The 22,908-nt window shown below is 43.3% G+C and overlaps 1 protein-coding gene across 1 annotated transcript in view; it reads left to right on the plus strand.

Annotated features, from left to right (window-relative positions):
• Positions 1-209: 209 nt before the first annotated feature.
• The window catches only part of fto (FTO alpha-ketoglutarate dependent dioxygenase), a 125,597-nt gene continuing 102,898 nt past the window's right edge, over positions 210-22,908 (plus strand). The window contains exons 1-3 of the mRNA XM_034220839.1: positions 210-238; positions 1,016-1,103; positions 2,898-3,023. Coding sequence (XP_034076730.1) covers positions 210-238; positions 1,016-1,103; positions 2,898-3,023 — 243 coding nt within the window. The remainder of the gene's footprint in view (positions 239-1,015; positions 1,104-2,897; positions 3,024-22,908) is intronic.

A 22,908-nucleotide genomic window follows, 5' to 3' on the forward strand; every position in this document is an offset into this window, starting at 1 on the left:
TTAGACGCTCATTATATCACAAAAAAGAAGCCTTGTCAAAGGGTCATCCGGATCTGATGCAATGCACAATAATAGAAAACATACTCTCTCGTGAATACGTGCACATTGCAGCGAGGACCAGGAGAGAGGGATATATAATGATAGAAGAAGTTCAAAGTGTTTTTTCCCCCCTCCATCCCATATGATACCACATCAGAGTGTGTACAGGGATGACCTTGCCTCATGCTGAGCCCCACAGGTCGGACATGAGAGGAGAGGTGCCTGTTTTAGGGGCTGATTCACTGTAGGACAAATGACAGGCATTGTTGAAGGAGGTAATTGGCTTGTTTTCATGTAAAGAGCCTGTACATTATGATTGTTCACAGAGCCTCGGATCTGACCGGGCGGACGAAAAATATCCAGAAAGAAAATCTCCTTTTTGACATGTTCCCCATCACAATGATTGACAGTGAGAACACATGAATATGGTGTGACCACAGGCATTTATAAAGAGTGTGACGCGCTTCCTGAAGTACTGTAGGCTGACATCCTGTAATTATGGTTAGAATCGAGTGGTGTGGATTAAAAAAAGATTGCGACTGACAAAAAAAGGGGATGGTAATCTGAAAATAACAAGAAGGAATAGTCTGAAAACATATTTCCAAAAAAAAGTTGTTAAAAATGGCAGTGTATGAGAGGACTGAATCTGAAAGGGTATTAATACCTACGGTGGCCGACTCGTGCAAACGCATTATGCTGGTCCAAAATAGTGTATTTTCCACGATAGCTTATTATCAATGTAATCAACTAAGGAATATATTTATCATCACATGACCAGAAGGTTTAATAAGATAACATGTAAGTGTATTAAAGTGCTTTCTTAAAGTAATGCACTTAATTGTGATCAAAGCCTTTCCCTTTACCCTTGCTCTGAATGACTCCACAAACCCCCATTACTGAGAACTACATGATTTGAACGGTTTATATACTTTGTGAATAATTTAACAGGACCCACAGTGCACGTGTGATTCTTCAGACATGGGGGTTTTGAGGACACCATCCCACCATCAGGCCACCAGCGATGGAATAAAAAACCAAGCTACTGCAGGGGTTTGTTGGACAAGGTAAAGTGGCCTGTCTGCCATTAAGAGCCCTATACATTATTTGAACATAATGTACACTCAAAGTCCCAGATCTCACAGACTCGGCCAAAAAACGTCAAGCAGGGAACCCTCTGTTCCTTGAAATGTTAACCATACAAATGATTGACAGCGGGAATATGTGAATGATAGTTTGATGCATAAAAGGAACATAGTGTAACGATGGATCGGGGTGACAGAGGTCGGATAAAAGCGGATTTTGACATTAAAAGATAAAAAAAGGGAAATTATTTACAACATCATAAGATTTGTTTTCATGATAGTAGCACTCAAAAGGCACTATAGGCTGACATATGTTAATGTTCAAAACGATATAGCTATGCCTGCACATGGATCTAGTTTTCACAAGATGATTCCAAGGATATTTTTCAAACATACTCTCCCCTCGTAAGACCAGAACAGAGGAGAGGAAATGTACGTTATAAATAGGACTCAAAAGAACCCCCTCCGTTTATTAGTAAGGGATGCCATGACACCGACATCCTTGAAAGTGGGAAAGCTTTGGAGTATTTTACAAGACAGGTGAAAGAAACATGTGTGTTGAATCATTGTAGCCGCCTCACTTGGGTCAGCTCTACCATAAAAGAAAAGCGATTACAAAGGAAACTAATGAAGACACTGATCAAAGTCTGTAATGGTAATATGTAGCAGGTGTTTTAGACCCCAGCAGTCCGCTCCATGCACCACCCTCCCACCACCACTGCTGCCCCATCTGTAAAACTCCCTTATGTATATCACATGTGCTTTGTTAGGAACAATGGACAGAACACATTTCAGCACTATTCAAAACATGTTATGAGCAATGTGGATGAACTCTGGGAGGGTATTTCAACCGTGGGTGATACATAAAGGCAGCCACATGGAGGCTGTACGTTTATGGTGCACTTTCATGATGGGTAGTGAGTTGAAAAGGGCTGACGTGGTTGAAGCCCACACCGGCAGAAAAGCACCTGGAGTTGAGATCCATGCAAAAGTTGAAAGAAGGATGGCGAGACTTGTACTGGAGCACGTTCAAAGCATGATTGCTATTTTTACACATAGTCTAAGATGAAAGTGTAACTGCTATTGATTACCAAAAGGGGTAAGCATATGGAATATCTAAGCTAAAGAACAGGATATGTTGAAGAAAATATTTAGGATTCGTTTTCAAAAAATAAAGATGTTTGAACTGCAGGATTACCACCTACTACTACTACAACTACAACTACTACTACTACTACTACTACTACTACTACTACTACTACTACTACTACTACTACTACTACTACCAATAATAATGATAAAAAAAAAAAAAATCTAAATAGAATCAAATTGAAAAAACATTTTTTCTAATAAAATAGGAAAAATAAAAAATAAAAAGTAACATCAAAAAAGTGTATTTGAAATAAAAATGTAAAAAATTAAATTTAAATTAAAAAGTTGTGCAGAAGCAGTTAATTCTGATTATAATGTTTCATATTCTTCGTTTTATTTAAGAGTTGTAAGGTCTTTCTTACCCACCACAGATGCATTTTGTATATCTGTAGATCTGTACCTGCGCCGCATCTGCGCAGTGCAACGTGTAGAGCGTGATGACGTACCTTCCGCCGCGAACACTTGTCCAATCTGGGATTTGTAGTCCTCAATGCTACTCGTGTCGCGTGTTCTTTTTAAATATCTCCACTAAAAAACAATTTGCACCGAAAATATTAACCATTGGGCTCTCACTTTAACAACACGTAAGTCTTCACTGCCATGTGCCCTTTATAATATGAGAAGGCATTAGTACCGTTTTTTCGAGTACTACAACAACCACCGTCGCATCTAATAAAAGCGAGACAGTGTAAACACAAGTCCAGGAACATGAAAAGATCGGGTGACAGTGAGGGGGAGAAGAGAAGAAAGGTATTGATAGCGTTTTTCTCCGTTAGGGCTGATATATTTCTAAGCCCTGCTGCTGGTTGAATATCTAATGCTCCTTATGTGACACTGCTGGAAGCATTTTGGAGGCTAGCAAGCCGCTAATGTCAGTGCATACCTCACCATGCCTGTTTCCTTTATTGTGTTTTCTATTCCCCCCCCCCTAGTCTTCCACAATGAAGAGCGAATTACAGTTGCAGTATAACGGTGCTTTATCACGTAAAGCTGTAGCTTGCAGGATAACGATGTTGCAACATTGCATATTAAGTGGAAAAGGGTCTGTTGGAGAAAATAGTAAAAGTGAGGACTCTACCGGAGGATGGATTCATCAGCATTTAAATACAAACCAACACATGGCAACACATTAGGCATTACAGCCTTATTCAGGATGTCATGCTGTGAAGACTGAACAATGAATCAATTGTTTATTGTAGCAATGAAACAGCCCATTATAACTGTACAAAACAAATGGTAAAGTTTGTGTGTAGGGTCTCCAGATTTGGCATGGTGCCAGCCCACATCTGCTTCAGTATTTTCTATAGATACATGGATACTAACTAATGCTTTACAGTAAACATTTGAACTTATTGGTTGATGTAGTGATTATTTTTCTTGAATAATGCTGTAATTGTCCATAAGGCATGCAAGTGAGTTCAGGATTGTTTGCAAATAGAGATGGGTGTGTCTATAACCTGGGATGACCATGTTTTGTTTGTGCAATAAGCTAGTTCGTGCTGTCCTGTGTTTAATAGGGCTTTTTCTGAATAACTTTGCGGTTAGTTGAGATTCCTAAGCAGAGGAAGGAAAGGGCTCAGCTGTGCCCATGGCATCCTGGGATGTGTTACGCCTACAGTCATTCTGTCTGTCTGTCTGTCTGTTCCTAGTCTTATCTCCTGACTTGGACGCCGTCTGCTGTGGCACATATGTTTGGGTCATGTTAGACAGCAGTGAAACTATGTAAGACGTGGTTCCTCCTGTTTATGAAAGCAGCCATGGCGGCCAGATGAGCGGCTCAGAGAGAGAACTCATTCCAGCTGGCCCTCGGGCACTAAGGCAGCACTGCACAGACCTAATGGCTTAGCTTCCTTTCTCTTTAGATAAATAAAAGGATGAGCAAGATGGAATTGCAATTTAAAAAATGACTAAGACTTTAGAGCAGCCAAGGGAGGAGCTGCATGCATTGTCAGTAGCCTACTTTTATAACATAATATCAGAGGGTTGTATAATGATACAGATACAATGATAACAAATAACTTGGATTCATCCAGTATGTGAGTGTGTCTGCAATGCTGCACAAAGTGAGAGATGCGCTATGATAGGTCCACTGTCATTCTGAGTTAGGGAATGCAAGCACCAGCAGATTAGTGCCAAATGAATACACAATCTCCTTAGAAAATCCCACCACAGCAAGTCACTATAGCAAACTGACAGGTGGGATGCCATAGTTTATATTCTTTAAGTGAAATAGAAGGATATTGGCCTAACAACCCAGGAGGAACTACTTTTTTTACACTAGCTATTTTTCCAGCTACAAAAATGCAGACTATTTTTAAATGTATTCATTGCCTTAGGTTCTCAAATTGCTACTTTTTTCATTAATATCTCAGCAATATCAACATTCCACCCCCTTGTCTTGTAATTAATTGAAAAAATCTTTATGTTTATCAAAATTGTCATCACAGGATGAATTTCCACTCATGCCTTGGCAAGTGTGAAAGCGACACTCACCCTGTTCCTTAACCCGATGTTCTAATGCTGTCTTTGATGCAAGCTCGCCATTTGGACAGTGATGACAAGTATAAAGTGCTGTGTCGAAACAGGAAGTGTGTGTGTGAGCGGCAGGCTAAGTAATGATCACACAGGGTCACCAGATGTTGTGAGGTCCTGGGCTCAGCCCGGCCCATTGCTTAGATCAGCCTCATTGGTTTGCTCTGGTTGTGGCACATAGTGCAAGCTGTTTAGTGTATTTAATTTCTGAACACTCATTAAAATGGTTTGTGTTTCCCTTGGCAATTCTGTTAAATTAACAACTAGCGAGGTAAAAGCTGATTATGTGGCCACACATCCAGACATGGTTAATCAATTCTCCCACACAAAATGTGAGCTTGTGAATTAGTGTAGAGGAAACGATTTATGGCGACTAATGCCGACGTCCTGTCATGTCAGGCCTAGTGTTTTAGCAAGAGGGGGGTGTCAGATTCAGCACATTCAGCAGCTTTGTGCTCTGCCGGCCATCTTTTTCTCCCTTTTAACCCAAGCTACATGCTGCTTGCTCTATTAATGAGCCAATAATAGAGAAATAGTGTTGGGTGCTGACATAAAACATGGATATGGATACCTAAGGCAGGGTAGCACATAAGCTCCAGCAGAGCTAGATTTACACCTAGGCTGTAGAATGGTAGAAATGGGAACGCTCTGCATGGGGGCCCTCACAGCTTCATCAGACCCCCGTCAGTCGAGCCGTGGAAAAGCCAGGGCCCAGAAAAATACGGCTGTGGCAGATAATGATACCATTACACTAATGGAGCTGGCAAATGAAGGAGAACCCAGATGCCCTGCTTTATTACCGGAGGGGGTCATTTCCTCACTGCATTCCTAATGGCCTGAGTACACAGTATTGATCAGGCTATCATTCTGCTAATCCTCTACAGAATTACTTATCGCTGGCTAGGTGTCGATCCACCGCATGCCCTGCTCTGGCCTTGCCGCTGTGTGTCCAGCAGGGACCCACCGGGCAGTTTATCCAGGCATGATTTAGGGCCATGCTGGGATGGCGTCTGGGAGGTCTTCACTATAGTGGTCTGGCCAGTTCAATGTGTAAAAAAAAAAATGGCAAATGAACCTTTCATTTAATTAAGGAGCAGGCAATGATGTGGTTCCTCCCTCTTTATGGCCCCATTGGCCGCTGTGGAGCAGGGGAAGCTGTGAGGTTGGGTGTCGTTCTCACTAATTGTGTTGTGCTGTAAATAAGAACAGGCAGCTCTTGTGCTATCAGCAGAAGCAGCAGCAGGCAATACTTTTACCACGCCATTGGCCTGATTTGATTACTTAATGCTCTACATATTTAACTCCACTTCATTCTTGCTTTATGTGGCTGAAAACTGGGGAATTCAACATGCAAATGTGTTTCTTCAGGCCCAATTATACTGGACCCTCCGAGCTCCAATTCTTATTACTACAATTAGAAAAGTGGCTTTATTTCTAAATTATTCATGGTATGCATTATTTGAACATGACCGAGTATGATTTAGCCTTGGACCATCATCATTACAAATGAATAGGAGGGTCAGGTAGCACAGAGCACTTTGCCCAGGGCTTGTGACCTGTGATATCCTTGGCCCCTTTACTAGGCCCCTGTGTGCATTAGCATCCTCAGGCCATTGGAAGCGTGGCATTGTAGCATCAGCAGAGCCCTCTTGTCACCTCCGGCCTTGGCTAATCAAAGAGTTTACCTTAAGGGGGGCATTTAGCCCTGTTCGTTAGGCCCACTGCAGTGGCCATAAAAAAGTATTTATACATTTCCATCTGGAACAACCTGTCGTGGCTATTGATCCAGATATTTAGTCATTTCTTTCTGCATGCGCCATCAATATTGTGCAAACATCCGTCCATGTGAGTGTTGACCTCAGCCCCAGCCTCTATTTTCCCTCCCATTGGAGTTCAATGATATACTATTCTGAAAAGTAAAATCAATGAATGAATATGAAGTGTTGGTGTGTAATATAGCGCAGGCACCGAGGCCCAAGGTCTTTCATTGATCTGCTATGTGAGCGTTGGAGGGGGCTGATTAGTCTGCTGCTGAGCTTTTCCTCTACATGTCTTTACCTTGTCTCGCCTATTTGATCTTTGGCTCATATATTTGGACTGAGGTGTTTACAGATCAACTTGGTTATTGAAGCCTCTCTTTAAACTACTTCAGCATACTTCTTAGAATGTAATGCAGTCATTTTCCTGCCCATATGGAACAAGAATGTCAGAACTGAGATTATATGAAATGCATATGTGTTGCACACTTGCAATATTACATACTATGTTGTGAGTGCCTTCATGTTTTAGTGTAGAAGATATGCCCTTAGCCAACTTAAGTGCAACAGGAAGTGTGATGGTGGGGAATTGTTTGTTTTAAAGTTGTCATTGATAGAAGGATGGGATGGGTTTCTGTATGTTTTCTGCCGTTCATCTTTGATTTGCAAATTCATTATATGTTCTGCAACTTGTGACATAAGCAAGATGTTTCCATGAGACAACATGAAGCACTGAGTTACTTTTAAAGATGGGTCTGTATTAATGACAGTGGTTATCATCCATTTAAATGTTGTGTAAGCTTCTCACAATCAATCTAAGAAACTCTGCATGTCGTTGTCTCACTTCCTACCACTTGTTTTATAGAGGTCTGTGTTGAATGCATAACATTTTAGAGGTGCATGATGTCTGCATTTGGTTTGCATCTGGAATGGTATCAACTTTTATGGCCCTGCCTGCATTGTCTCAGGGAACATGACTCAGATGACCTGTTATGGACTCCCATATGTTCCTAAGAGGACCTGTGATCTTTCTAGACATCTAAATGGAAAAACAGATATAGCCGTATGCTTGGCATTGCATATTGGTGTGGCCATAGTACTGTAACTGAAAGGTACATCTGCAGAGGTTTCTTTTAAGAGCTAAGCTGAAATGTTTTCACTTTTGACTAGTTGACTATATGGCATGGAGCAAGATGCGACATGGAAAAAAAAGGTTCTACCAAAGGCAAAAATCGGACACATTTCCACAGACATAAGGCAGCAGAAAACATGCTATTCTGCTTATATTCATTTCCTTTCGCAGTTTTCATTCTTCCAACAATTATATGTAATAAAAAAAAAAAAAACTGCTTGTGAAATACCACTTTAGGGAACCAATAATTGCTACATGCCACCCGGATGGATTCTCCTATGGATGCAGTCACTAGGATTGTCCAAACAGCCCTTGACAGCTCACGTGTCTGACAGCTACTACCGAGCACCTCATATTAGTGTTGAGGCATTAGCCACAGATGTCAGCGTACTCGCAAACAAGGCCGCAGTGTGGATCATGCAAACTGGCCGACCAGATCCGCTGTCAGATTCAATGAGATTACATCGAATATGACCTGCCCAAGTAGGGTTCATCTGTCATGCATGTGTCCCGTCACAAGAGAGACATAGAATAATCAGTTCAATCAATAGATGGTGGTGGCTCATTGGACTGGTGCTGAATAAACATGGGAATGCCCCTCTCAACTCAAACACAGAGGCTACCGTCTCCAGGGGGTTCATTAGCCACTCGAGGCTATGATCCGGGCAAGTCGTTATTTTTCCTTTTCTATTTGTTTGCATTTTGGTGGTTTGTGTCTGTCTCTGTGTGTGTGTGTGTGTGTGTGTGTGTGTGTGTGTGTGTGTGTGTGTGTGTCTGTGTGTGTGTGTGTGTGAGGATGTGTCTGTGTATACAGTATATATGCAGGCCATCTGTGCAAAACGTGAGTCTTTTTTTGTAGGTTGATAGGTATAAGATTATATTAGTTTAATTTAGATTAAATAAACGTTGTATTCCCGAATTGGAAAATTATTTTCATTACAGCAGCATGTAAAAAAGGCAGTGCACATAAAAAAAGATACAATAAATATATGTACAAAAAGATGTATGTATAAAGAGTACACAATATAGAAATATACAGTATAGCATATATAAGATATGGGTATCTTTGATAGCACATACTTCTCTTCTCTACGTCTGTGTGTGTTTCTCAATGTCGAGTACGCTTGCTTGGTAGCACACTGTCTTCCGAGTCACTTGCTTCAGAAGCGAGGCAAGAATCCTTCCTGGCATTCGGAAAACGGAGAGTGGAACAGGCGAGCAAGTGTGCGTCATATGAGAGGCCTCGCCTTACATTTTCCGCCACAGATTTGGGGAAATTGGTCCGTGCGCAAAGCATTGTGGGGATTTTAAGACCGCGGAGTCTACACATGTGCAGCCTCGAAATTTCTCGCTAAGAAGAATTCCAAGTATGCTGGACATTGGAACAGGCCTTCGGCGGCACTCGATGACGTAGGATGCTTGAAATAGTGGCTCTGGAGCAGCTTTACTCGACATTGAGAAACACCCTACGTGTGTGTGAATGCTGGTTGCTGCTAGTTTGAGCTATCTCTAGTTAAAAAGATTCCACCATGCACAGCCACCTGCTTAGGACATAACACTGCTCGTGCTGTTTATTTGTGAATTTATTTTCCTTTGTAATGACTCACCTTTCCAATAAAGTAAAAGGGCCCACTGTTACGGTGTTGCCTAACATCTGGTTCCAATGGAAAGTCCAAAGCCCTTCATTCACAAAAGCTGCAGGAGACCAGGTTCACAAGGCGCTGTAAATACTAACTGTTAATTTGTACATCATAAGCTCTTTTCCATAAACAGGAGCAATGAAAGTGTGTTAAAATACCTGGCGTTCAGCTCGTTGCTTTGTAGACGCTGAACACACGAGGTGCCTTCTTTTAGCCAGTGCCAGGTTTTAGCATTGCAATTAGCTTAGCCAGCTGGAGGTACACTTGCAAACCACCAACAAAAAGAATACCACAGGTGTATACTACTTGTAAAAAATATTGGTAATATGGGTTTTACTTAATAGGAAGGACATATGGTGTCAGATATATCGGGTTCAATTATGTATCTTTCAATTACCAAAGAAAGTTTGCATTTCAAAGGTTATAAAGAAAAAAAGAATTAGATTTTTTTTTTTTAATACTATCTAATGGAGCGTATCAAATCTTTAAAGCTTTTCGAAAAAAGTGCCAGTAAGGGTTGCCTTTTTTTCAATAATAAATAACTAATTGCCATTATGTTGACAGATTTTGCAGTTGCAATAGGATTTATTATATTGGAGGGATTTTTAATTGTTTGATCATTGTTTGACCCATGTCATGCTTTTCTGGTTAGTACCCGTCCCCTTGTGTGTTATGAAGGTTTTTATGCATGTAAACGGTGTGCAGAGTCAAAACCCTCAAAGTACACCCTCAAAGTACACCCTCAAAGTAAACCCTCAAAGTACACCCTCAAAGTACACCCTCAAAGTACACCCTCAAAGTACACCCTGTAGCGAGTAAAACTCGAACACAGAAAATACCTCCCCAAAACGCCTCGTTGGAGATACGTCATTGTCCATTTGATTCTTCCGGGTACGCATGATGTCAACCGTACCCGGAACGAAATGGACCAATCCGTGGAGCCGTTATGTTACGCCCCCGCTGATTGGTCCAAATTGACCAATCCACGGACTTCCTCACACACTCAGTGCATGTAGCTCTGCTGATCTCTCCTCCCTGCCTGCAGGCTGATAACAGACAGTTGGGATCGCGGCGAAATTCTCTCTGCAGACCCATTCTCTCTGCAGACCCATTCTCACAGCGTTTATCAACCTTTTTCTTACTCAATATCAAGCCACACTTATTGTTTTTACTTCGGCTGTGACTTTGTGTGCTCAGGGTGAGTTTGGCTGTGTATCGCTAAACAAGGAAATCACACCTCCACGGAGCTCAGTGCGATTCACAACGTCCCGACCAATCGGAGCACACTGGGCTCACAGGGAGGGGGGGGGGGCAAGAGCTGCAACGAGCCGTTTAGTGGAGAGAGTGAATACTGCTGAATACACATACTTTACAGAGATGCTGTATGCGAAACCAATGTGAGTTTGGAAAATTGCACAGTATAAATCTATTCTAGTAGACCTCAACAATGGAATTATGATCAGTGGAAATGGCCATGACATGGGACCTTTAAATTGAAATGTAATTTAATGATTTTTTTTGTGATTCTTTTAAAGAGAATCTGTACTAAACAAATATGTGTTGGATATTTTAGGCTGGGATATCTCTGCAGCTTCCAAATACTCTCGTATTTAGCATCGAAAAATATTGTGCTTCTTGCAATTTGAATATTGCAGTAGTCCATGTTATGAGTTCGATCATAATTTGATTAATTGTGCAGCCCTTTAGTCCGTGTGGCATCAGGTGCTTTGGTTTCCACCTGAGGACTCTAGCAACCATACCAACTCCCAGTCTGGCGTAGGGGTCCTGGGTATCCTGGATTTTCTTTCATGGATCTTTTTGTACTGCTCGTTCCAGCATTTACTCTGCATCAAGCCTTTGAGAAGTGTCTCCTCACTTCAGGTAGCCTGTTCATGTCTCAGGGATTTTTCCTCTGAGCCCCGTGTGTTTTTTCTTCATCAGCCTAACTTTTCCTTGCATATGCGAAGGAGCCAACGACAGCTTGACTGGCATGCTGTCAGACAGGCGATGCCTTTCCAACGGTGGAGCATCAGCCCTCTCCTGTGCACGTGTATGAGTGTTGATCTAGGTGTGTGTGTGTGTGTGTAGTAAAGTGGGGGTATTGTCAGGACGTGACCGGCACACTTTGCATGTTCTTCTCGAGACAGGTGCTTCTGGGCGAGCACTGGTGCATGACAGTTGCCTTTCATCGCTGTCTTCTTTACACTTAACCCCTGACCAGCCCTCCCTCCTTCCTCTTCCTCCTCATCTTCGTCTCCTCTCTCCTCCCACCTCTTTTCCTCCACGTCTGACCTCTTCTCACGGCACTTCCCTCGGCCGTCCTGAGTGATGGACTGCGAAAGGCTGGTGGGCGGGTTTGTATGTGGTGGTGTGGCGTGGCAGGCTTGTCACGAGCCTTACACTGTCAGGCCACGGAAACCCAGCTGTCCAGACTGAGCTGCACACACACCCTCACACACACCCACACCACAACTTTTTGTTCAACAGTCCGTAATTCCATCCACTGGCGCTGTCAAGCACTTGATCAAACGTGCATAAAGAAAGGCGCCCCTTGGCTGAATCCCATCTTCTCTCTTCCTATCATAATGTAGGCAGATTTTCCCTCCTCTGCCTGTTTCTCCAGCTCTGTTTATTCAGATGAGCCTGACTGGGGGGCAGCGGGTCACATCCACTTGCCTGGCTAAAACGTTCCTGAATTGAGGGTTGTCTCCAGTGAGATGGAAAGAGAAAAAACACAAGGAGGGGTTAGAAAGGGCTGCTGAGCGGTCATGTCAGGGCTGTTTTCAGGGCTTTGTGTGTGTGTGTGCGCCATGGCAGGGGTAGGGGTTAGGGAGTTTGAGGGTTCACTTGTCAACCCCTGTGTCATGCTTGCCCTGTTCCTGTTATGTAGAGGGCATCCACTGTCATTTGTTGCAGGACTGCTTGAAGTGGAGTGAGCCACAGAAGCATAAAAAGCAGCCGGCACACTGCGAGCTCTCAGGTGCTCGAGTAACACACATTCATTTCAAAGTACAAACCCTACTCTGCAGGAACTAATCCCTTAATAATTTGACACCCTAAAGTTTTCTTTGTAGAGATTTATTTTAGGGTCGGCCTTTTAATCTCCGCCATACGAGTGTTTGTTTAAGATGGATCCAGATGTTTTCCATAGGGCGTCATTCATTTTATGTTGTTTTCCCCTTTTATTCTTTGAGCCTTATCATGTTAAGTGAAGTAGGTGGATTAAAGTCGTGCCAACTTTAGGAAATACATAAACTAGGTAAGCTAACAGCCATTCTTCACTTTTTTTGAAGTTTATCCCTGTATGTGTGTATCGGCGTGTTTCAGTGTAGGCATCTCCCACATTCTCTCCACTTTGGAAAAACAGCGATTGGTTAAGACTCCTTAAACTTGTTGTTGGAGTGTCATCGAAGCACAGCGCGCACCATGAGCTTAATCTAACAACAGCCCGTCTGCCATACTGTGCGCGCTATGTGCCAGCGAGAGGACCCCTTCCTTGCAGCCATTGTCACATATAGGGGGCATTGTCACTTATGAGATGGACTCATGTAAATGTGGTGACAGGCTACTGTCTCGGCTGACTGACAGCACAGAGGGATTGGGCTAATCTGAGTGACTGATTTGAGGCGCGCAGCAGCTCGGCTGTCCCCATAACTCCTGAGAAATAGACAGCTTCAGCGGAGTTATCTGTGTTTGTAAGTCCTTCTGCTGCACTGGGATGACAATAGGGATTAGTGCCAAGGTTCTTTAAACTGTTTTTTTATTTTATTTTTGGGAGGGGGGAAGGGGGCCTCTTATCGGTGTCTCGGCAGGATGCTGCCGCAGCCAGTTTTCCTTGACTGTCAATTAAAGAGGGGATCATTAACTTCAAGGGTATAAATGTTCTAACACTGGTATTACGTTGGGAAGCTAAGTCGCTGACAGATGTTCCAACTTTAATTCTCCACTTGTTTTTTTGTCCTTTAATTAATTTATGTATCACTATTCGGGTTTTAAATATTTTCTCCCCCTGTCTGCTCTTTGTTAGCCTGTAATCTCAGTTACCATGGTAGTCGCAAAGACGATTGGGCCTTGTCACTCGCCTGTGTTTCTTAGGAGGTTCAATCGGCTAATGTATTCAATATCACCCAAACTGAAAGGTAAACAGTATCTAATGGCGCGTGTATTCCTGCACTGCCTCAATGCAGCCTGGAGGCGCTGGGCGGGCGGAAAGCAGCGCGCCTGCCTCGAGTTCTCCCGGCTTTTCAGGAGGAACCAGCTACTTAGAATGGCGCTTGATAAAAACAAAACGAGTACCTCTGTACATGTGTGGGATTTTTGGGCAGGTAAACAAAAGTAGTGTACTACTTTGGGGGTTTGGAGGTTGTGAAGCGTAAGTATGACAGCTGTGGTTGAGATTTCCTCAGAGTGGTGGAGCTGCGACTGGGTACAGTAAGGTGTACTGCAGGTAGTGAAAGAAAACAAGAGGAGGAGAGACGTTAAGGGGAGTGGGAGAGAGATAGGCGACGGAGACTGCTAATGGGCAAACTCTCTTCATCCACTGCCACTGCCATCAGCACCACCACCCTGTTCTCTCATGACAGCTCTTTCCCTTTGTTCTCCCCCTCGGCCCACTCTCTGCCGGGGATTCGTGACAAGTTTTCGCGGGCTGATCAAACACCGCAGTGACACCTGATTAGGATATAGTGCGTGTTTACAGCCGTGCATGGCGAGGACCCTCCCCCCACCCTTTCCAGACAACAAGGGAGACTTCACCTTGACTAATTAAATTTGCACCTGCAATGCCAGCTGTGACAGCCACTGCAGGGTTGCATTTATTTATGTCACTCTATACATACTTCCTGTGACGTTCATGCAGGCTGAGTTTGCAGTAGCTCCTCTGTTTACCCACAGTGTGGGGTTTTGAAATTTCTGCGTGTAATATCATGGCTTTCAAAATTGCTTCTGACTGATAACTAAAGAAAATATTTTCCCTTGCATATTTTGGTGGCGTTATTTGAATATTTATGATTTCCGGTTATATTTCTGGCGATTTCTGCATAAACATTGCGCTCCTCTGAAATGACAAAATTAAATGCAAGGTTGACTTAGGGATAGCAGGTGGCACAACATGCCATATCAAATTAATTTGCAACATTATGGCATTCGGTTGGAATATATAAATAACTTTTGTTTTTGCTTATACATTTTATGAATTATTTTAAAGTGTTAAGTGGTCGGGAAGACAGTTATAGTTGATTTATTCTGTGTTATTACTTGCGGAATCAATTTTTGAAATGGGTTTTGAACCCTTGTTTAACATGTGATTTGTGTCTTCCTTGCTTAATGTGTGTATTTATTAAATCATGGATTAATTTGCGTACATATGTGTGCTTGTACATGATCTGCCTTTCAGAGCATGCGTGTGTGTGTATCTATCTAAATCAGTGTTGAGAGTGTAAAAGGCCACAGCTGAAGTGAGCAGGACATCAGTCACCAAGGAGCAGGAGACAGGGCCTGGTAATTTGTGGCTCTCCCCCCTTTCTCCCTCACTCCCTCACTCTCTATCTGTCCCCCCCCACATCCTCCCTCCCCAGCCTCAAATTGACCAGGCTCGACTGCTGGTCATGCTGTATTACATGGGTTAGATGGAGTAATTATTTCTAGGCCACTGACTACAAGCAAGATTAATAGTTTTTGAAACGGCCATAATGGAGGGCTGACCCGGCGTGACATAAGCATTATTTCAAGCTCACCTCCACTCTCATCCCTCTCACCTCTGGGCACTGGCAGAGTGTGATTTATACCTGGGTTAATGAGGGGGAGGGGACCTATAAGAGCCCAGGTCCAACAGCATACCAGTGCAGTGCGACAGGCCCACTCCCCCGACTCAAGACAGCGGGGTCACTGGAGGAAGTTTTTGCATGATTGGGTTTTGAAACAAGATGTAGAATGATTAAAATCTACATTTAATGTCATATTTTTACTGTAAGTTGTAATTGGATTTGAAACCTAAATGGTTTAGGCTGTTCATTGCATGATACATTGATGAAAGAATGAAACATATGCCATGATATCCGATCCTATAATATCCCGGGTCGCGTCATCTGTCTAATCCCCCCCCCCCCACCTCACTCCTGACGCTCCAGAGAGAAGCTGGGATGCTGTCACTAGGTGGCACTTGGACATCATGTTATCAGATGCTCTCTCCCCTTCACCCCACCATCCTCTCCCTCTCCCTCCTTTCTTGCCTCCCTCACTTCCTCCCTGTGCTAAGTACACCTCAGATGTCAGGGTGTTTTATTTTTATTGGATGAGGGCAGTGTGTAATGCATTCACCTCCGTTCCTGCCAGCTGTTAAATGCCCCAGAACATGGTCTGGCCAGGCTCCGCCCCGTTAACCCCTCTGATTGGCTGTAATAATTAGCAGAAGTGAACAGTAACTATGGGGCCTAGCGAGGGTTTGGGACAGCTTGCGACTCGCTTATTCGTACGTGACAGAATGGTCCGTCCTTAGTTGGGCTTAGTTGACTTGGGTCCGGCCCAACCTGGCCACATCCCCCCCCCCCCCTGACTTTGTGTGTATTTTAAGCTTTAATATTAACCCTCAACACATGCATGCGGTGTGGCACCAGCAATTACATTTTCAAATGGCTGGGTTTGTAAACCTCCAGTATGTTAATCTGTCACCATTCAAGCTACTGGGAAGAGTGAAAAGAGGATTAGGCTATTCAATTCCTGGTAGAATATTTCCCTTTGTTCAGAATGAGTGAAGGAAAAATAAATAAAGAAATGAGGTGGCTTCTCAAGCAAGACAAGTGCCGTCTGCTATACCTCAGGATTTAGCTAATGCCATTATAGCAAACTTATCTGCCTCAGGATTCCAGGAAGACAGACTGACGACAGTGTAAACAGCCACAAATGATATACAGCCCTTAATTTAATATTAATCTGAGGTCCCATCATAATGCCAGTTTATCTGGGTCAAAAACTACATGAGATAGAATTAGACCTGTCCTAGATGTTCACCACACATCTGTTTTGTCCCATGTGTTTTTCTAGTGGCTTAGGTGATTGTTAGTGTTTAAACTTATGCCACTGCTCTAGCTTGTTATTTAATACCATATTCAAAACCAGTTCCAACAAATAATTCAAGAGGTTGTCTATCTAGTTATATTTATATGATATAGATGATAGCAGAAAACTAGTCACACACTGGACAGGAAAACATGTAATAGACAGGATCTTCTCTATTTTATGTTATATTTTTTCCCCCTACAAATGGCTCATTTTACGTGTCGTGTGTGTGACTGTGACACACACTTTACTTGATGGTAAAACATCCTTGAAGTGTTTTGTCAAGCAATATACTTTATCAAATCTTATGTTTAGCATAAGGTTATAATATACCACTTGATAATTGTCACAGCTGTCATCCAATCCGGCACAGTACCCCAGCCTCAGCCCCTCGTTTACCCTTGACTCCCAGCCCCTCCGGTCGGATTGCACATCATCTTTATCCCAGATGAAGTACCAGACTCGGTAGTGTCAGAAGATGATCTAATATGGAGCCGGAAGGACACAGAGCTGGGAAATCATCGTCATTTGAAGAGGTTGCTTGTCACATGATGGGTTTGATCAACCCGTGCTGCGGTACACAGAGCCGGGTCTTTGCACAGTCTAACAGTGGTACTGGATTAGAGACACAAGCCACTTCCACTGTGTTCAGTCACTCACACACGGAGACACGCGGCAGGACTGAAATCCTCCTTGCACACTTCATCCACATCATGTACAGACGTCTTCGTCAAGCCTACTGTATGGAAATGAGGAACACTGCTGTTGACAATGATAGTGTGCCAGTTTTCCCCTTTTTTTAAGGCATATTTCATGTTTTATAAAAGCTGAAGCCTGCAGAAATACTGAGGAGTTACAGTTCCAGTTGGTCTGCCTGAATGCTACTGATCTGTGACATGTTGAGACAATGGCAGTGTGTGTGAAGAGTCTGGCTCTACACCCCTCAGACACTGTGTATGGCTAAGTGCTATTGAATTGTTTATTGTCACAAATCACAAACCTTTCAATGACTAGGTGCGACCAGCCCACTCATCCATCCATCCAGCTGCTCTGCCCTGAGCCGTGTATTGGTCTGCTCGGGCTCTGAGGAGCGTAACGCCGGCCTCCGGTGCTGCTGGGGATTTTAAATGCTCCACCTGCTTATCGATCTCTTCTGCCCCGCTGAGCCAGCCAAGCCTGGCCAGCAGAAAGAGGGAGAGAGAGGAGAGGGGAAGGGCAATCTGGTGGCCTCAGTCCTCTGGTACTCAGGTCTGTCCTTGACACTGCCTGTGGGACGCAGGCCTGGAGGACGCCTCTTGTCCTCCCTGTAAGCTCTGTATCCAGCTAGCCAGCCCTCCCCCTAGGCCAAGCTGCACTTTGCACAGCTATATTGATTTTTTTGGATGGGCAGGAAAAAGTGTGGCTGGATGGTGAGAGCGAATGAGAGCGGGAGGGGGAAATTGAGGGAGCTTTCTAAAGCACTGACTTCTCCTTGACTGCACCTCGAGACGCGACAACCCTGTTAGAACAACTCAGTGGCCCCGGTGCCCCGCTGAAAACTGCTAATCACAGTCTTTCAATCAACGTTCTCCTTCCTCTCTTCTCTTTCCTCCCTCCATCCCTCTCCCCTTCCTCAATTTCTCACTCTTTCCATTTACTTACCCCTTGCTGAACTGCTCCTTCCCAGAATACCAAGGGACTGCGTCTGCATTAAAACTGGCCATTCCACATGGAAAACAGCTGACCTCATGAAAGCATATTTGAAGGTGAAAACTAAAAAGCTTTTCTCTATCGACGTAATCTTAATGGAAACATAATGGCCTGGCCACAAACTAACAATTAAGGCAAAACTGCAAAATGGCCCTTGCATATCAGTGGTGGTGACCAAGAGCTCACATGGCTTTTGTGCCAACAGGGCTGCTGGGTGGAATCCTGCCCTGGGTGTAAAGCTGCCATTAAACAAGACATTTAACCTCAGGGTCCTCCAGCGGATTTTTTTTTTTATTGTCGATCAGAAATCTTTAGATGTTCTGGGCCGCTCCTGTGTGTGAAATTGTGTAAGTGTGTGACTGTGAAGCTGTGAGTATGTTTCTAATAAAGAGCATGCTCAGTCAATCTCTCCCGGATAAATAAAAAGGTTATGTAAGGCGTACATCGACAGATCTCTTAAATTGCCCTTCTTTCTTTCTCCTCTCTTCTTCTCTCCAGATTTGACACTTGGTAAAGGTCACAGAAACATATTTTTTCCCCATTTGAGGTGTAGATAAGTGTGAAATAGATGTTGACACCACAGACACATTGAAAAGCACTTACACAGAGTGGCCATGTGCCAACCTGTCTGTGGCTGGCTTTGTGCATTTGTAAATACTTTTGAATGATTGATCCGGAGACCGGGTCTCTCTGTAAGGTGCGGTGAGAGAGATCAAAAAATAGATGAGGTCCAGGCTTTTTTTTTTTCTCCATCTCTTCCTCTTTCACACGCATGGACACATACTCTTCCTCTGACAGAACTACATGCACCCTGGGATGACTGGGAACTTTAAGTAAGTGTTCATGTGAAAAAACTGCACACAAAGTTCAAAATACGACAGGACTTTTGAGGCTTAGTTCAAAAGGCACATCGGATGTGTGTTAGTGTACCTTATCTTGCACCTGTGACATTTTTCAAATGTGACCGGCAGCCAATTAAGTTGTGTGTGTGTGTGTGTGTGTGTGTGTGTGTGTGTGTGTGTGTGAATGTAATTAATGAGTGGCAGTGGTCCCCCACAGCTCTGGTAATGTGCTTGGATCAGTGTTATAAACAGGGCGTGAAAGGTCTGCCCAGCGCCAGCCCTTTAAGTGACTGGCCTCGTGTTCAGGTAGATGGATGGAAATGTTCTAATATTAATGATCACGTCCCCTGCCGACCTGTCGCGAGGTGAAATGAGCAGCGAAGCCTTCAGCCTCCAACAACAATTAACGGTCCCGAGCCATCCTGTCTGCCATTTATCATCACGTACCCAACCTGTGGACTCCCACTGAACACATGCTGAACGTGTCTGTTAATACATACTCAATGTTCACGTCATTGATTTGATAAAAAGATGGAATGGTTAATGGCATAGCTTTCATCCGCAGTTATTTCTGGACATATTTCCTTTTTTTGTTTCCGATCCTAAAAAGCAAAACAAATCATTGCTTCTGGATTTAATTTATGAATAAGACCCTTTCTTGTAATGATCCTGCAATATGTCTCAATATGTGAAATATGCTAAGGATTATATTCTTAATAACTGACCTAAACATCTGTTTTGTGTTATTTGCATGATGATCTTGGATGGATGACCTTGCATTAAATGTGATTTGTGAATGTAGGCTAGATCTACATGCCAAATGTAATCTGTAAATACATCTCAGGATAATACAGATTACCCAGAAAAGAATTGATCAACATGAAAGGATCTGAAGCAATTGTTTTTAAATGTTTCTGGTGACGTCATCCTGATTGACCTTTAGCTCTCACAGTCTAATTCATATTCATGAGCTGGTCCTGAGCATGAGAGTGGAGACATGAGGTTACACATTACCAACAACCCTGCACTGAGGTCAACTCCCACACATTCCAGTTAGCCATTGACTTACCCAGTTAGCCGTCACACAGTCACAAACATCTTGTCGTTATTCTTCAAATAAATGAGTGTGGCTGTAAACACAATGTCAGAAGTAAGAAGTGGTGAATTTTTGCCTTGAATGATTCTTTTTATGCATTAACAAACAAGATGTGTGAAAATAGTTGAACATTTCATTTCCAACATTGTGACTAGTGCTAGGCTTCTGTTTTTTAGCATGTGTATAAGGTAGACACAGCTGTAAAAGTGGAAACTCTGCGTGTGTGCTTGTGTCTCTCTTGTGTGTGGTGGCACCTAGGTGCTGTGTTATCTCACCATAGTTCAAGTCAGTGGCATACTCTGAAGATGAGGTAGACCCCGAACTGCGGCGACCTTTATGAACACCTGCAGGTAGCTGAAGAGCCTTGGGTTTTTGATTAAAGTGTTTTCTTAAGTTCCTCTCAGTTCAGGTCAAAGCTGAATTCTTTTGAAGACTTCCTTTCTAGCTATGCATCACACATGCAAACACAAATGTTCTGATGGTGTGGGCACTCCCTGCCCTTCTCTACGCCCTGTGTCGCTTCACACAAGCTCCCGACATTCTGCGATCCGGTGCAAAATGGACCGGGACGGAAGCGCCTTTGATGTACACGGTGTAGTCTATGTGTTTGAGTTCAACGTTTTACAGCCGACTTGTCAAAACTGTTGATTCACCATCACTTTTGCAGAAGAAGACCAGTTCTGAAATGGGTGTCACACAAGTACCAATAGCTTGCTATTTCAACATGGAGCTCCATTACACAGCTATCTCTCATCACGTCATCCCGGAGCCAGACAAGTCCTGTTCCAGATCTGAGGTTTATTTGTCCGTCTGAACTTTTGGCACCTGCATCAAAAGGGAAAGTGCTGCCTTACTTTGGATGGAGGTCTTAAAGAATTGTAAATCGTAAATGGTCTGCTTTTATATCATAGTTTTCCGATCTTTGCGATCCCTTCAAGTCCTTTAACATATACAGTACTAGTCAGCATTGACCCATTCATACTTGGGGTTGAGTATCTCGCTCAAGAACAAATCAACATGTTGAATGCAGGGATAGAAGCTACAGCCTTTCGATGGAGGACGACCATCTACCTTCTGAACCACGGCCGCACTTATATAAGAAGATATGGTGTACCTCTTGCCCTACACAAAAAGGAAATGTAACTAGTATACACCATGATGGTAATAAGAATATATTCATGCTGGAAAGCACAAGAAGAGATTTCACATGAGGTGACACGTCTACTTATCAAGCCATCGTAAGGGCTTACTCTACATTGTAGCTTCCATCTAGTTTAAGACACATCAGCCAAATCCAGATAAGTCCAATGGGACACATTTGTCCTCCCTCAGCAGTCGTTTCACACACAGCACTTTCCAATGCACACTCTGGGGCAGACACAAGTTAGGCTGCAAGTGTTTTTATCCCCATAGCGGCACAGTTATCTGGCTTTTTTGAGCTATTGATGCTAAGCGCTGGACATTAATCTACTCTGCCAAGAACGCTTTGAAGAAAGTGTCCGTTGAAGTGTCACAGATAGGGAAATAAATGAAATTAATAAATATATGGTACACAGTTTGATATCTCTTATAGGCCAAGATCAAAGCAAACCCATTGAGTTCTATTCTACCTAATATGTTTTTCTGTGATAAACAGTCCGGCTGAGGGAATAATCCCATCAAGGAAGAGAGAGATTAAAAAAAGCATCAGATATATCACTCAGCGCAGACTGTTGGCGTGGCTACCGTGTTATTATGGGATTGGTAATCTCGTTTCCCGGGTCTGAGTGGAATCGCAGACCTTTTTTTTGCGCCTCGTGGCTTTTCCTTCTTGAATCAGGTGCAGACACAGAGACAGCAAGACAGACACAGCGGCCCTCTGATACTGAGAGAGTCCATCTGCTTCAGAGGGCTCCGGTAACTTCTTGTCTCTCCTTTTTTCTGTGGAATTTCTGAGTAGCTTGATGTTTTTGACATGTGTGTGACAGCCCTGGTTGTGTGCGATTGGCGTTGAGGCATCATGCTCCCTACCCCGGCTGCGCTTTTTTTTTTAGGATGGGCCTGTATGTTTGTATATCTGTTGGAGCCTCACACACATACAGTATGAAGGCACACTTTCATGCTTGTGTACACAGTAGTGGTTTGCGCAGTGTGACTAAAGCTGACTGTAAGGTTTTTACTTATGTGTGTGCATCTACAGTAGATGGATGCCAGGATATGGATCTGTACAGACTCACAGCGGCAAACAGATAAACACACACATATACACACAGACACACACACGTACAACACTAGCCCAGAGCCTCACCTTGATATCTTGAGCTTCTGTCATGAGTTTGAATTTGACACCAACGAATGTATGTCAGCTTGTCAATTTCTTCCAACAGCCTTTGAATGCAGTCTGGCCATGAATAGTGCATGTTGTTTTGTTTTTTAAGATTCCAACTGTCTGCAAGTCTGTTTTTGTTTGTTCCGGGAAAAAAAACTTGGAAGGCCTGTATACTCAGGTGCGTCCTTTAAGAAAACTTTCAGCAGGTGTTGTGTTGTTTAGCCTAAGGTAAAGATTCATCCCTGAAGGTAAATTCACCAAACTTGCTTCTGATCTGATGCCCTCCCATTTCTTCCAACTGCGTTATTGGGATCTGTTTTCCTCCCTCGTGTCTTTTAATGCACATACTTTTCACCACTTGCCCTCTTTTTGATCCAGCCCCCTTCAGAGTCGGGAGGACACACATCTTTTTATACCTGGACTTTAATATATTAACGGGACATTTTATATCACTCTAAAAGTCAGGACATGTTTTGGCAGCCGGTTCCCATATTGCCTGCAGTGTGCCACATGAGGTCTTTGGCATTATTAGGGCAGTGGAAATATGAGACGCCTGTTGTAAATGTCTCGGAAATATACACAG

Source organism: Gymnodraco acuticeps, unplaced genomic scaffold (assembly GCF_902827175.1).
Source record: "Gymnodraco acuticeps unplaced genomic scaffold, fGymAcu1.1, whole genome shotgun sequence".
NCBI lineage: Eukaryota > Metazoa > Chordata > Actinopteri > Perciformes > Bathydraconidae > Gymnodraco > Gymnodraco acuticeps.